At 36.1% G+C, this 15,162-nt stretch overlaps 1 protein-coding gene across 1 annotated transcript in view; it reads right to left on the bottom strand.

The window, feature by feature from the left end:
• The window catches only part of PDHX (pyruvate dehydrogenase complex, component X), a 98,468-nt gene that overhangs the window by 41,040 nt on the left and 42,266 nt on the right, over window positions 1-15,162 (bottom strand). The window contains exons 4-6 of the mRNA XM_012649544.1: window positions 12,231-12,511; window positions 5,701-5,814; window positions 2,242-2,444 (exon numbers count right to left, since the gene is read on the bottom strand). Of these exons, the coding sequence (XP_012504998.1) occupies window positions 2,242-2,444; window positions 5,701-5,814; window positions 12,231-12,511 (598 nt within the window). The remainder of the gene's footprint in view (window positions 1-2,241; window positions 2,445-5,700; window positions 5,815-12,230; window positions 12,512-15,162) is intronic.

The raw sequence follows: 15,162 nt of genomic DNA on the forward strand, positions 1-15,162 counted from the left end.
ATACATAAAAGTTACCATTTTAAGCATTTTTAGGTGTACGGTTGAGTGACATTAAGTACAATCACACTGTTTGTTATGCAACCATCACCATCCCCCATCTCCAGAACTTTTTCATCTTCCCAAACTGAAATTCTGTTTCTTTAAACAATTAACTCTCCTTTCTTCCCTCTCCCCAGCCCCTGGCAACCATGGTTCTACTCTATCAATTTGATACTCGGGGTACTTCACGTTAAGTGGAATCATACAGACAAATGTCCTTGTGACTGACTTATTTCACTCAGCATGTTTTCAAGGTTCATGTTGTGGCACAAGTCAGAATTTCCTTCCTTTTAAGGCTGAATAACATTTCATTTGTATGTAAACAGCATTTTGGACATGTGAGTTGTTCCCACCATTTTGCTACTGGGAATAATGCTGCTATGAACGTAGATGTACACACATCTCATCCAGTCTCCTGCTATTCATTCTTCTGCATACATATCCACAACTGGAATTACTAGATGATATGGTGATTCGAATTTCCTGAGGAACTGCCATCCCTTTCCGACAGCAGCGGGACCATTTTACATTCCCACCAGCAATGCACAAGAGTTCCAATTTCTCCCCATCCTCGCCAACACCTGTTATATTCCGGGTTTTTCTGTTTTTGTTTTTTTTGATAATAGCCATCCTAATGGGTGTGAAGTGGTGTCTCATTTTGATTTTGATTTGCATTTCCCTAAACTGAGTATCTTTCATGCGCCTGCTGCCCATCTATTTATCTTCTTAGGAGAAATATCTATTTAAGTCTTTGCCCATTTTTTAATTCGGTTGTTTTGTTGAGGTTGAATTATAGCCTTCATATTTTTTAAAGATCTTAGTATTTACATGAAAGCACTTTTACTTTAAATATTTTCCAGAAGAATAAGAAAGGCAAAAACAATTACACTGATTTTAAAGGTAAAGAAAATAAGGCATAGCCAGGGTCAAATGCCTAGTAGTGTCTCTCTTCCACTAAGACCTTTAAGCAAAGTAGAAAACATAAATGACTACAAAGTCAGCTAAAGAAAATAAACCCAATTAGTACAGATTAAAGCAGGCTGAGTCTAGAAGTATAAAACTAAGAAATGGCAAGGAACAACTGTGGTACTTATTGCATTTCAGGGAAGTTGCTTAGCTGATATGGGCCCAGTGTTGTCAAACCTTTAGATTTTTCAAGAGAAACTGGAATTTTTAAATTGTTATGTAAGATTAACTAGTAACCGAGCAATTAAAAAAATTTTTTTAAAAGAAATCCATGGAGTGGGCCAACAGGTTCACACATCGGTCAGGTTGTAGCCTACACAGAAGGGTCTCAGACTCAACGTGAGTCTCTAACGATGACTGATCTCAGCAGTTAGGACATATTCTATTATTGCTGCAAGGGGATATCTGAGTACAAGACATCAGTGAGACTATCTTCTGATTTTCATGGTAAATGAAAGAGGAAAAAATAAACAGGAGTTAAGGCAATGGTGTCAGCAATAATTTGACAAAGGGAATTTAAAAATCAGTATTTCCAAAAAATACTGAGATTTTTTTTTCTAACAAGAACTGACAAAAAGAAAAAATATTAAAAAATGAAAAGGTCTGCTTTTCTCTATGAAGAACTTTTTCTTATAAAGAAAAACTAATTTTGTATAATTATAGAGAATACCAAAATAAATAAATGAAACTTGTTAGAATTTGCAGAGTCCATTAATTAAAGCATATAAAGCTAAAGAAAATGATGTTTAGTAAGTATCTGTGTTGTTACAGAACAATCAGACAAAACTGAGCTCTAATCTGTGACAGAAACTCAAAGGCAAAATAGTTTGAAAAGAAAAGCATGTTAAAATGAGAATTCCATTTTATAACAGTTATACATTTGAAACTGGAATTCACATAACAATAATCAAAATTCCATGAAAGAGAACACAATATGAAGTTTGGTATATTGAATTCCATCAGGAATTTTAAAACCTAATGTTTCAAGCTCAACATGGACATAGACCGTTTTGTTCTTCACCGCGCATGCAGGGCTTTCAGAGTACAGATATTCAGTAACTATTCGTGTACTGAATGAATAATGATGATAAAATAAACATTCTGAGGTCTGAGTATGCTAAGATCAGCAACTTTCTACTTAATGTACAAAGATGTTTAAATTATGATAATGACTAAAATGCCCTAAGAACTGCCATAACAGTTTTTTTGTAACATCCTTATTCAAATAAACATACTCACTGCAGTGTCCCGAGTGTGTGTTCCCTCTTGACAGGTATAGAAATCTGTGGTTCTGGTGAGGGGCGAGGCACTGATGGTTTTGAAGCTGGTGCTGGAGGACCTACATCTTTGGGAATTTCAACATGTTTCCAATCTTCTCCTTCTTCAACCATCAAGCCAATTAGTGAACCTAGTCGTATATTTTTAGTTCCTTCTTCAACCTATGTTCAAAAAAAAAAAAAAAAATCGTAGAGATGGAAAGGCTCATGACTACAGTACTTTATTCCTTTGTTGGGTAATTCTGCACTGGTTAGAAAGGTCTTTTAATTTGAGATAAAAGCTGCTTCCAAGACAGCTTGCTTTCACCTTCCACCCACCACCTTCTCCCACTTACACCTTCCTTTACCACTCTCCCCGTTCCAGTTACTAACACTACCTCCTGAAATAAAGGAAGAATCTAGAATCTCTCTTCTTTCTGACAACCTTCAAATATATAAGAGCTATCATTATCATTTTCTTTTTTTTGGTAGAGATGGGGTCTCACTATGTTGCCCAAGCTGGTCTGGAACTCCTGGCCTCAAGCAATCAGTCCACTTTAGCCTCCCAAAGTGCTAGAATTACAGGTGTGAGCCAACACACCTAGCATCTTCTTTTTTGATGTTAATTAATACAAATCTAAAACAGGAGATTTTGGTTACATATCTCAACTATCTGTCTTTCCAAGATAGTTTCTATACAATGGCTTCAGAATTCCAAGAGCTCTGAAGAAATTAATTCCCCCAAAATTTGCTTTATTAAAATGTAAATCAAAATCTTTTCAGCAAACTTAGTCTCTAGAAAAAAAGAACGTTCCATATATACACAGAATTGGTTAACCATTCTCGTAAATGTTAAGTATATTTTTACATCTTTCTTTATATTTACTTCTTTATCTATATCTACTTACAAAACTTAAAAAAATAAAACCTAAATAAGATTGAAGACGATTTTTTAAAAAATCAAGATAAATATATTTTAAGCATTTCAGTAGCATTAATTTATAAAGAAAGGGCTGATTCTAATTTACTTACTCAAAGAAATCCCTAGAAAATGGTCAGATAACAATATTTCATAAGTTCAGCACTGGAAGATGTCATACTTTTAAAATTTTCTATTATTTCTTTTCAATTACTCTAAATAAGATTCATTACAGATATATTTAATGAATAATAGAATGATAGGCTGCAGGATGTTCACTAATATAGGTAATTATAAGGAAAAGCATAACTTCTAGAATGAGTTTGACATTTCGGAGTAAAACTAATTATGATGCTTATTAGTATGTGCATTATTCTTAAAATAATAAGGCATGAGCTCTGAGGGTTAGGAAACTTTCTAAGTTTACTAATTACTAATGGAAAAGAATTGGAGCAATGCTTAATGAAACAAAAGTGTTGGGGGAAAAAAGAATACAAAATCCTCTCAAAGACTAAGGAAATAAATCCCTAAAGAGAGAAAAATAAGCTATAATTTCTAATCATTTCAAAAATGTGGGCTAAAACTAAACACTAGAGTTTTAGTGTTTAGAATTTTAGGGGTTACTTGTAATGTTTAGTTTTATATTATCCCCTGCTTTTTAATAAGCTCAATTATCCAGCTCCTTGGTTCTGGAAGTAAAAATCACTTACATGTATTCCTAGAAAAATCACTTACATGTATTCCTAGAAAAATCACTTTATTATGTGCGTTAATATGAGAATTATTCCACAGTGAAAGAGAAAGGTGATAAAGGTTTAAGTCTTGCTAGTCGTTGTGGATGGGAGTGGGAGGTAGCATGGGGTGGAAAGACAAAAAACAAAACACCAGTAATATCACCTTAATTTTTTTTTCAAATTTTCCCAATAAAATTGCATACATTGTGTTATGAATATGCTTCTGTTCCCATTATCCAAAAAGCATGTGGAATAACAATAAGGCCACAAAGGCCTAAAATATACATACAATCTTTTCTTTGGCAAGGAAATAGCTGTGACACTAAAGCTGCTATCAACTATATCCACCCCTGCCCCCACCTTTTTCAGAGCATTAGGGGCCAGATGAATAGGCATTGCTGACCCACTGACACGGCTGGCAATTTGAAATGCATTACTAAGCAGCTAAGTGGAAAATGCTATCAATTCTGGAAGACTTTCACAGCCAAACAATCCAGAACTAGGGCCAAGAACACAGCCTGCCAAAAGCACACACAATAGAATGTAGCTAGGTTTATAACATATGGTAATTCAAGCAATCTTTTTCAACATGCTGCATCTATTTGTCGAGGAAACTATTTTTGGTATGACTATTTATATTTTCTTAGTTATAAAGGTATGGAAATTTTAGCCTCTGATTCATATTTCCTACAAGGAAGTTAACTATTTTTTTAACATGTATTTCGACCTGGCTGTTAATAGCACAGACGACAAGTAAAAGAAATCTGACATATTAGGATTCCAAAAATAAAACATAAGTGGCTAGGAAAAAAAGAGAAAGAGGATTCTTTTGTAAAAACCACAATAAAAGACTGTTTTTAGATTTACATCTAATTAGAGTATAACATTCCAGAGTGTGGTCTTTGAACACAATATACAAAGGAAGGCATCATATCCATGCCTGAAGCAGAGGTGAGCTGGTGGATTAGAACTAAAAACACATTAACAAGGACTACTTAGATGTACAGCTTATCTGTACAAATCAAACTGTAGAGGTGCAAAAGGATACTTATTGTCCGGTGACAACCAACCAATACAAATTATTAGGCAAATATACTGACTGACACGAGGGCTAATGGTCACCAAGAGCTGAGTAAACAATTGTAATAATGGGAAAAGCAACATTTATTGAGCACTTGGTGTGTAAAAGGTCTTGGGATGACTATACGTGCTCTCTCTCATAATCTGCCCTACTATCGTCCCCTGATGTAGGTAGTATTATTGTCATCTCCACTTTACCATGAAGAAAATGGCACAGAGACTAAAGAATTTGCTCATCATTATAAAACTGATAACTGGCAGAACTTTTTAGCTATATGAATTAGTCGGCAGTGTGACTCCAGAGTCCACAGTCTTAGCTCCTGCCCCACACTATCTAGTAAATGTGAAGCTAGGAAACAAACATGCTTCTTGGTTCCATCAGTGAATATACCACACAATCCTCAATAGTCATGATTTTACCATATGTAGATTTAAGCATTTCATTTTACTTATTTTTCACATATCTCTAATATTCCATTACAAAAATAACATACACATTACTGGAAATTTAGAAAATACAGAAAAATAGGCTACTAGACTTTAACACTAAAACATTTTAAACACTTGAAATAAAAATGTATTATTGTAGTAAACAATACAACATTATAAATAAAGAGGTAAAAATAAAAGGTAACTTTATTTCAAGGAACTCTACATTTAAGAAAGCTCCATCTTGTTGTTGAAGGTAACCAAAATAAAAACTTACCACTATTTTGGCCAAGATGCCATCATCACTTGCATCTAAGGTAACCACAGCTTTGTCAGTCTCGATTTCACACAACGCATCACCAGCACTCACAGCTTCACCTACAAAACAAGACTAGGTTTGTTTTGCTTTTTAAAATATCAATATTGCCTTGACTTCACACTACACAATTCATCCAGGTAACAAAAAACCACTTGCACTCCCTAAATCTATTGAAATAAAAAAAAAAAAAACTTATGGAAAAAATAAGAATATTAGTATGTGTATAAGTGTGTATGTGTATAAAACGTGAATAAATGCCAAAATATTCTGTAGCTATTTCTGGGCTGTGGAAATACAAGTAATTCTCATTGCATGTGTATGTGTTTACATGTGTGTATATGTGTATGCTTTGTTGTGTTTTCCAAAAGCTCTATATAATGGACATAAACTTTACTTGTTATAATAAAAAAACTATGACAAAGATTACCGACCGAGCAAATATTAAAAATGAAATGGCACTTTGGAGATAATGGCAATGAATGCATATTCGCCACATAACAAATCAATTCCAGCCTCCACGTCCCCCCTTTTTCATATACTTTGACTATCATTCCATGAAGAATAGTTTTACAATGAATAGCACTTCTGGGCTAACATCTTATGGCAAATTGAGAAACCCTGTTGGCACCATACAGCATAAATGAATAAAGCATATAAAGCATAAAGAGAGAAAAACAAAGACACAGCTGAGGTCAAATAAGGATCATTTCTGTGCAACAAAAAAGATCTGCAAACTCAAAAATGTCGAGCAGGACCTGAAGCTACAGACTCACTGGTTTCTGGATCTAGAAGCAGGTTTGGGTGGTTTCCTTTGGGGATTAAAGGGAACTAAAAGTACCCTGCTGGATATAAGGGACTCATATTAGATTCACTACTTGAAGGTAGGGCTAAATCAGGGTTCTTCTACTCATAATATGAGGCTGATTAAAAAAAGCAATCAAAACCTATTGACTGAGACCATGGTTTTGTTATGCAGATAGGTAGGATCTCCAGCTCCTCTAGGGACAGGGCGCCCTGCTTTGGTGCTGCCCCACCCTTAATCCTATCCTGAGCAACTGCCACACCTGGGGAAGGAGGGAACATTTTACCAATCTGGGAAATTTCCCAGCCTAGGCGTAACAGGATTTGGAAAGTGACCTAGAGTAACCTAAGGCTAATTATTATGTCATTAGCTTAAATCTACGTTGTGGTTCATCTCCTCCCCAAGGTAGAGCTTTTAGAGAAGGAGCTTGCATATGCAGATATGACCTTGAGAACACCTGTTAATCATTTGGTAACATCCCACACCTCCCAAAAGTCCTTCCCCAGAATAGGCCAATAAAAGGAAACAACTCAAGAATTCCCAGAGAGTCAGTTAGTAAGTCAGTCAGTCAGTCAGTCTTTCTCCATTTGCGGAGATAGACTTGTCTCATTTTATAATAAAAAGCTACTCGTGTGAAACTGCTTCCTGCTTGTGGTCACTCTGTCGCATTGGCCCTGCTTGTGATTTTTTTTTTCCAAGCAAGGAGCCAAAGAACTAGCATGACAGTCCGCCAAGAGGCTGGACCTTACATTTTGGTGTGTCTGGTCATTCTTTGGCCAAGAGCACAGCAAGAACCAAGAGCAGGCTGCCACCCTTGCAATTTTAATCACAAACTGTGGGTCTAGGAAGGTGAGGGACAAAAACACTGCCTTAGTACCAGGAACGGAGCCAGCTACCCTCTGGCTCCAAGAATGCATTTGCCAATAGCCCCAAAATCAACAGCAAACTATCATGGTGGGGGAAGTAGGGTGAGGGATGGGTAGGAGGGGAGACATTGAAACAAAAAGGAAAAACTTCCACCCAAAAGTAAATTCCAAAACAGAGTTCTGAGACATATGAAGAAATATAATGCTAAGAAGCAAGCCACAAAAATCAATAAAAGGAACAAAAATTCATTTCGGAAGCAATTTGCTTAGTGCAATCTGTCAAAGATTATAAAATAAGCATCTTGAAGATGTTCAAAATATAAATGAAAGTGGAAGAGCCATCATAAGAGCAAGAAATTAAAAAAAATAATGTACAGAAATAAAACCTCAGGTAAAAACTAATTAGAAATCTTGAAAATAAAAAAACTAAGTCATTGAAATAAAAAGAAACAATCAATGAAACATATTCTATATAAGACATAGAGAAAGAGATAACTAGTAAACTGAAAGGTAACTACCTGGAACTTAATATAGGTAGACAAAAAGATAAAAAACAAAACAAAACAAAACAGGAAAGAGCACTTAAGTGACAGACACTGAGGCTGCGATGTTTGCTAATGGAGTCCCAAGGGCAGAGACTGGTGGAGAAGCAACACATGAAGAGACAAATGCTGAGAATTTCCCAGAACTGGAGATATACATCCCCATAATGAAAGAGCTCTGAATGAGTTTAGTATTGACTAGGAGGGGGCACAAGTGAGCCTTATAGTTTGCTAGGAATGTTCTAAATCTTGATCTAGGTAGCGGTAACATAGGTATATGTGTACATAAAATTTAATTGAGCTTATATTTTATGCAAGTTAGACCTTGATAAAACATTAAACAGAAAAAAAGAGTACTACACTATATAAACATGAATCCACATTAGATATACTATAAAGAAAATGCATATCATCAATATTAATAAAAATATAATCTTAAAAGTTATCAGAGGGAAAAATATAGTTTACCTCAATGGAATGAGACTGAGAACACGCTTCTCAGCAGCTGCAATAGATGTCAGAAAACAATGAAGGAAGATCTTCAAAAAGCTGAGGAAAAATAACTGTCTAGAATTTTATATGCAGCCAAACCACAATTCAAGAATGAAGGAAAAATACTCTTTAGACATACAAAGGGAAAAAATTTTACCACCTATTGAAGATCTCTTAAAAGGGCTCTTACTAGATACAGTTGATCAGGAAGAAAAGAGGACACAGAGGACCCATGGGATACAAGAATAAAATTATCACAGAAATTGCTAAAATACTAACAGTTAACCATACAAAAAGTAACATTTGAAGGTTTAAAAAGTGTAAAACTCAAACTCTAAAAACTAATAAGATAGATAAGGGGATGTTTAGGTGATAAGGCATGCTAACAACTTTGGTACGATTACAAGGAAAAAATATTGGCAAAATTTAATTTAAAAATAGAAATATAATCTACAGGATTAAAAAAAGCAGAGGAAAAATATAAAATAATGATCATCTAACTGAAGGCAGGCACATGAAAAGAAAAAAGCAGAGAATAAACAAAAGATGGTAGAAATACATCCAGATATATCAGTAATCACAATAAATACAAATGGATTAAAACCACCTATTAGAAGCAGAGATTACAAAAACGGGCATGAAAATAAAATTTGGGTAAATGTAGCTTACAAGACATAGACCTAAAACAAGAATAAAATAAAAAATAAAGGGATAGAAAAATATTTAACATACAAATACACCTCCTCACACACACACCAAAAATAGATGCAGGATTGAAGATACTGATTGAGGCCTTACGCGGTGGCTCACGCCTGTAACCCTAGCACTGTGGGAGGCCGCGGCAGGAAGATTGCTTGAGCTCAGGAGTTTAAGATCAGCCTGAGCAAGAGTGAAACCCCATCTCTACTAAAAATAGAAAAATTAAAAAATAGAAAAATTAGTCAGACATCATGGCACATGCCTGTAGTCCCAGCTACTCGGGAGGCTGAGGCAGGAGAATCGCTTGAGGCCAGGAGCTTGAGGTTGCGGTGAGCTATGATGACACCACTGCACTCTACCCAAGGCGACAGAGTGAGACTCTGCCTCATAAAAAAAAAAAAAAAAAAGACATGGTTTGAAAATAAATAAAAATAGCTGAAGTAGCAATATTAACAGGAGAACACAGTAAGAGAACATGAAGGAAAATCTAAAACACTAAGTTAACAATTAAGTTCTGAAAGTTCACTGTACAGAAACTACTTCACTGTATTCCAAGATGCTCACAGTTATATCATTAGTTAAAAAAGTTCAGAGTCACCAATATAAATTATTTTAGTGAAATAAACTTATCTGTTAGATGATATTCATTGGTCACCTAAAAGGTACCTCATCTAACTCCTAAGAGCCGTCCCTAGCCAACAAATATTTACTGAAAGTGTATTGGGGCACTGAGGACGTAACAGTGAACAACAGCAACAACAAAGACTTCAGATTTCTAACCTCAAGGAGCTTGCTTAATATCTTGTGACAAATAAATTGGAAATTACAGTTGGATGAGGTGAAGTCAGGATGCTTTGTGAACATTCAAAACTAATTTAGTTTTTGGAAGATGAGAGAAGGCATCCTAGAATAAACTGACATCAAATTTGAACCTGAAAAGGTGAGGAGGAGACAAGAAAAAGGGCAGTGATACACGCAGAAGGCAACACAGCCAAAGCCCTGGAGGCAAAGAGAACATGGAACTTTGGAGGAACTGGCAAACAGTATGTGAGAGAAGTGGTAAGATTACGCTGGTAAAATAAACAGGAATAGAACAAAAATGACTTTTGTATGTCATACAGAGAAAGCTACAGTGCCAAATCATATCATACTCCTTTATATGACAGATGTTTTAGTAGTTAAAACAGACATTCCAAAAGCAAAAAAAAAAATCACACCCTTATATGTTTCTGCTGTAACCATGGGAGAAACTATTGAACTAGGCAACCTAGCAATGAAATACTTCTTAGATGCCTAGAAAATAAATTCTGGCCACAGGAAAACAGAATAAAATAATGTTATATCAATTGTGTTCACCTATATTCAAATTTCAACCACCCTTTAAGAACTATCTACAAATTCTACTTCAGCTCTCTTTCTCTGAGTAACTCAACCTACATGATTTTGTTCCTGTTTCTAAATTCCTACAGTAGTTATAATTAATTTGGAAAGAATCACAAATTATATTATAAAATATTATGTTACTGTTAATTATTTTGTTAAGATTGGGGTTTCTTGTATTTACTAGACCAGTGGTCCCTAACCTTTTTTGGCACCAGGGACAGGCTTCATGGAAGACAATTTTTCCTCGGATTGTGCAGGAGGGATGGTGTCAGGATGATTCAAGTGCGTTATATTTACTGTGCAGTCAAACTTCTCTGCCAATGATAATCTGTATTTGCAGCTGCTCCCCAGTGCTAGCATCACCGCCTCAGCTTCACCTCAGATCATCAGGCATTAGATTCTCATAAGGAGCACGAAACCTAGATCCCTCGCATGCATGGTTTACAGTAGGGCTCGTGCTCCTATGAGAATCTAATGCCACTGCTGATCTGACAGGAGGTGGAGCTCAGGCAGTGATGTGAGCGATGGGGAGCAGCTCTAAATACAGATGAAGCTCCGCTGGCTTGCCCACTGTCACCTCCTGCTGTGCAGCCTGGTTCCTAACAGGCCACAGACGGGTACTGTCCCACAGCCTGGGGGTACTAGATTGTGAGCTTCTTCACAATAGGAACAGGATACACCAGAAGTGCTTTATATTCTCCCCATTCCCCAGGTCTCAGGCCACTGCCCCACATATAATGAATTTTAGATTAAAATGCTTTAGAAAAAAATGACAATAATTTCACAAATCCTTATTTCCTCATAAGGTATACATCAAACTGTCCTTTATATTTCTTTTGGTTCCAACATTTGATCTGTAACATGTTTCTGACATTTAGAAAGATTGGTAGCCTTTTTTCTTTGTTTTTAATTATGCCTACGTCAATTCATATAAGAGACAATATGTGAGCTATATGAGAGAATGCTGAGGGGGGAAGAAGAAAGGACAGGGTGAAGTGGAAAAAGAGAGGGAGAGAAGAAACACAGAAAAATCTATCTATGGATGAATGACTTTTACCTGTGAACCACAGCAAGGTATAAAACATAGTATTACTATATATCAAAGAGTTACCCCTAATTTATCCCGAAACTAAGGTTCTATTAATGATCATAATGTAAATGCCAAAAGAACATTTTGAGACTAACTAATGAACCATGAAGATTCCAAATCTACTGAGTTTCAGCTTTGATCAACAATTTAGTGCTATAATTTAGAAATGCTACTTGGCAAAATAGTTAAAACTCAGATGTGAGTTTGATTCTAAGCTCTGACACTTACTGGTGATCTTGACCAACTTACTTAATCTCTCAGACTCTCAGGAAAATGCTGAATGCACAGCTCTATAAAAAAATATCATGAAACTGGAAGTGCTAACACTTCACATACATCTTTAGGTAACACTTTACAATATCTTTAGGTGAAAATAAAAATAAAACATTAACTATATAACAATTAGGAATTAAGACAAATTCTAGTTTCCTATTCCATATTATCATTTCTGTTATAACAGATCATTCAATAAACATTGACGTGTAAGGCATTGTACTATGCACTGGGTATCACAACAACAGTCAAGATACGGTTCTGTCTACAAAGAGTTGAGTGGAGGAGGGAGGAGAAGACTGAGCAGCTAGGACAGAGGCTCATGGACAGCGAGAGGTAACAGGCGGCTTCTCAGTTGCCACGTTGATGGCTGACTGGTTGCAGGAAGAGGTGGCAGCCCTGGAGTGTTCCTGCACCATCTTCTTGTGGTCCATGTCAGTGGCGGAGGTGGAGCGGGCCCGGAGCGAGAGTGCGGGCCCCAGGAGGGGCCAGAGCAGAGGCCCGCCCGGGGGCCGCTCCCCAGCACCGACGCCAGCATCATCATCCTGTTCCTTTGTCCAGATGGGCAGAGCCAGAGCTGAGGACTGCAGTATACAGAGGCTTCCCTTTCTCTTTTTAAATTCTAGGTATCAAGTATAGTCTTGGTCAGACACAGTTAACGATGATGTTTATTAACTAAACACATCCTGTGGCTTTCACAAAATAATTTTGTTCTGCCAAAAAATAAGAATTAAAGCCTCTATTTAAAAGATGTGTCGTGGTAGTGGTAGAAGAGAACTAGTTTTTAATCTGCAAGACCAAGTAAATCAGAGCTACATGAACATTAAAGAAAAAAGCTGCTTCTCAGTGCTGTGTTGAACCATAATGACAATCACTAAACACAAAATAATTGTTTACTCAACAAATATTTACTAGGTACCACTATGTGAATGACATTGTGTGAGACACTCTGATAAAATAGTAATAAAATAAGACAGACCTGCTTCAAAAAGTTCCTAATCGGATTGAAGAAGATTACAACAAGCAGACAATGCCAATCCCATCCAATTAGTACCTACGGCAGAACGGGAATACAGAGGAGGGATCCCTAGTCAGTGCTGTCAACCCTTTTCACTTTGTCACACACAAAGAGGATTCGGGTCCTGTCCTAAGGGCTGAGGGCATCAGTAGCAACTTGAGAAGGGGCCGGTTAGACAACGTTAACCTCCCACACATCCCTCTGGCCTCTCACGTGAGACCTGTCTAGTGGCTACCATGTTGGACAGTTCACCACAGAACATTCCCATCACCACAGGAAGTCCAATTGAATATTACTGCACTCTGTGATTCCATTCACCAATTTAAAAATTCTGATATAATACCAATATTAGCAATCACTGTAGAAAAGTATAATAATGGAATGCAATTTAGTAATAAAGGGAATGAACTGCTGATAAATGCTATGACATGGATGAACCCGAATCATGCTAAATGAAGGAAGCCAGTCACAAAAGACCACATATGATTCTATTTACATGAAATGTCCAGAAAAGGCAAAATTTTAAAGACAGAAAGTAGGCCAAGGTTGTCTAGGGCTAGAGATGGGAGAAGGAAGTGACTTCAATCAGACAGCAGGGATCTTTTCAGGGTGACAGAAATGTTCTAAAACTGCATTCTGGTGATGGTTGCACAACTTTATATACTTGCTAAAAATTACTGAATTGTGCACTTAAAATAGGTGAATGGTATGTAAATTATGCCTCAATAAAACTGTGGAAATAGTGGCACACTGAAAAAACACTGACACTACTTGTAAAATGTACTTTTCAAAGGTTTTCCATTGTAGCACCACAAACATACATATTCCCCAGAAATAATCGAAACCAAAGTCCCATCTACAGTAGAATCCAAAGACCCATATAATTTTCCAGTGGCACTTAATGATATAGGATAAAGCTTCCTTCAAAAGACTTTTATTTCTAGATTTTATAACAACACTATATTAGTTATAGTCTAAGACATTCGCAAAAACTATTTGGAATATGCCAAATCCCTTGTCTCATGACATAAGGAAGGCTCACAAAGAATGACAATATCTGAAGGATAACACCAAGAACAGCAGTGGCAAGCACCACTGTTAAGTGTGCTTACTACATACGCTCCAGGTACTGGGGGAGGGATACATATTTGATGGAATTATCTCAGCCTGGCTTTGTTCCACAGGGCTTCATAGCAGAGCATAAAAATCTTAAATAGCTCAAGAAAGAAAATAATGTTTTTCATACCCTGAAATATTCTCCCATAAAAGGGAAACAAGAATATTCTCTTCCTTTTGTTATTTTAACAGATTTGACCTTTCAATTGATGAAAAAATAAACTATGTCCAGTTTGATTAAACTAAACATATCTGAAGCACACTTCCCCCTCAAATAAAAAACTTGTAATAATAAAGATGTAGAATCACAGCTCAATTCACCTTTCAAGAGATTCTGAAATTGTGGGTGTTCCCTAGCACTTTCGGTTTTTTCTCTACTAATAATACAATGTATATATTTTTTTTCAATCCTCAGACTGAAATTCTAATACTCAAAGCCAGGATATACTGTACCTTAGATTACATCTAGTTCAACTCACTCCCAGGTAGTTCATGGCAGAGTGGGCACCCCAAAAGACAAACCATGATTCCTGAGCCAGAGTTCTTTTCATTGTAACCCTATCCCCTTGGCTTAAAACATACATACACATACACACATGGCATTAGTGAAAGTAGCTGTGAATTAGAGAGTCTCAGATTTTCAAGAAACCTTAAAGGTTTGTAAGATTGAACTGATATCCACTGAAGGTTATAAGATCATGACCTAGCCTTTGCTTTAAAAATAAAATAGATTCATAATTAGATATAACACTTTTCTTCAAGAAAAATTTTAATCTTCTTCATGTATAGAGGTCTAAACACATTGTTTTAAATAACAGTGACCATGCATTAATACAGATCTCAAAATCAAACAAAAACATAACTAGTAAGAGAAAAAGGTTTATAAAAAAGTACTGTCAGAAAACAAATTTGTTTTTAACATAAAACAACTGAACTTATCATAAATGTACCAAGCACCAGGTACACGCAGACATATACAGTCATACCCATGTGTATGGGATGTGTTAATGAAAGAAGCAAATTACACTCAAAAGATCACAATTAAATCACAAAGGTGATGTGCTTAAATAAGAAGACTAGTGAACTACTAAGAAACAAGGATTAAGACTGCTCTCAATTATTTACCATGTTTTGGTTAA

This window comes from Propithecus coquereli, unplaced genomic scaffold (genome assembly GCF_000956105.1).
Source record: "Propithecus coquereli isolate 6110/MARCELLA unplaced genomic scaffold, Pcoq_1.0 Scaffold30, whole genome shotgun sequence".
NCBI lineage: Eukaryota > Metazoa > Chordata > Mammalia > Primates > Indriidae > Propithecus > Propithecus coquereli.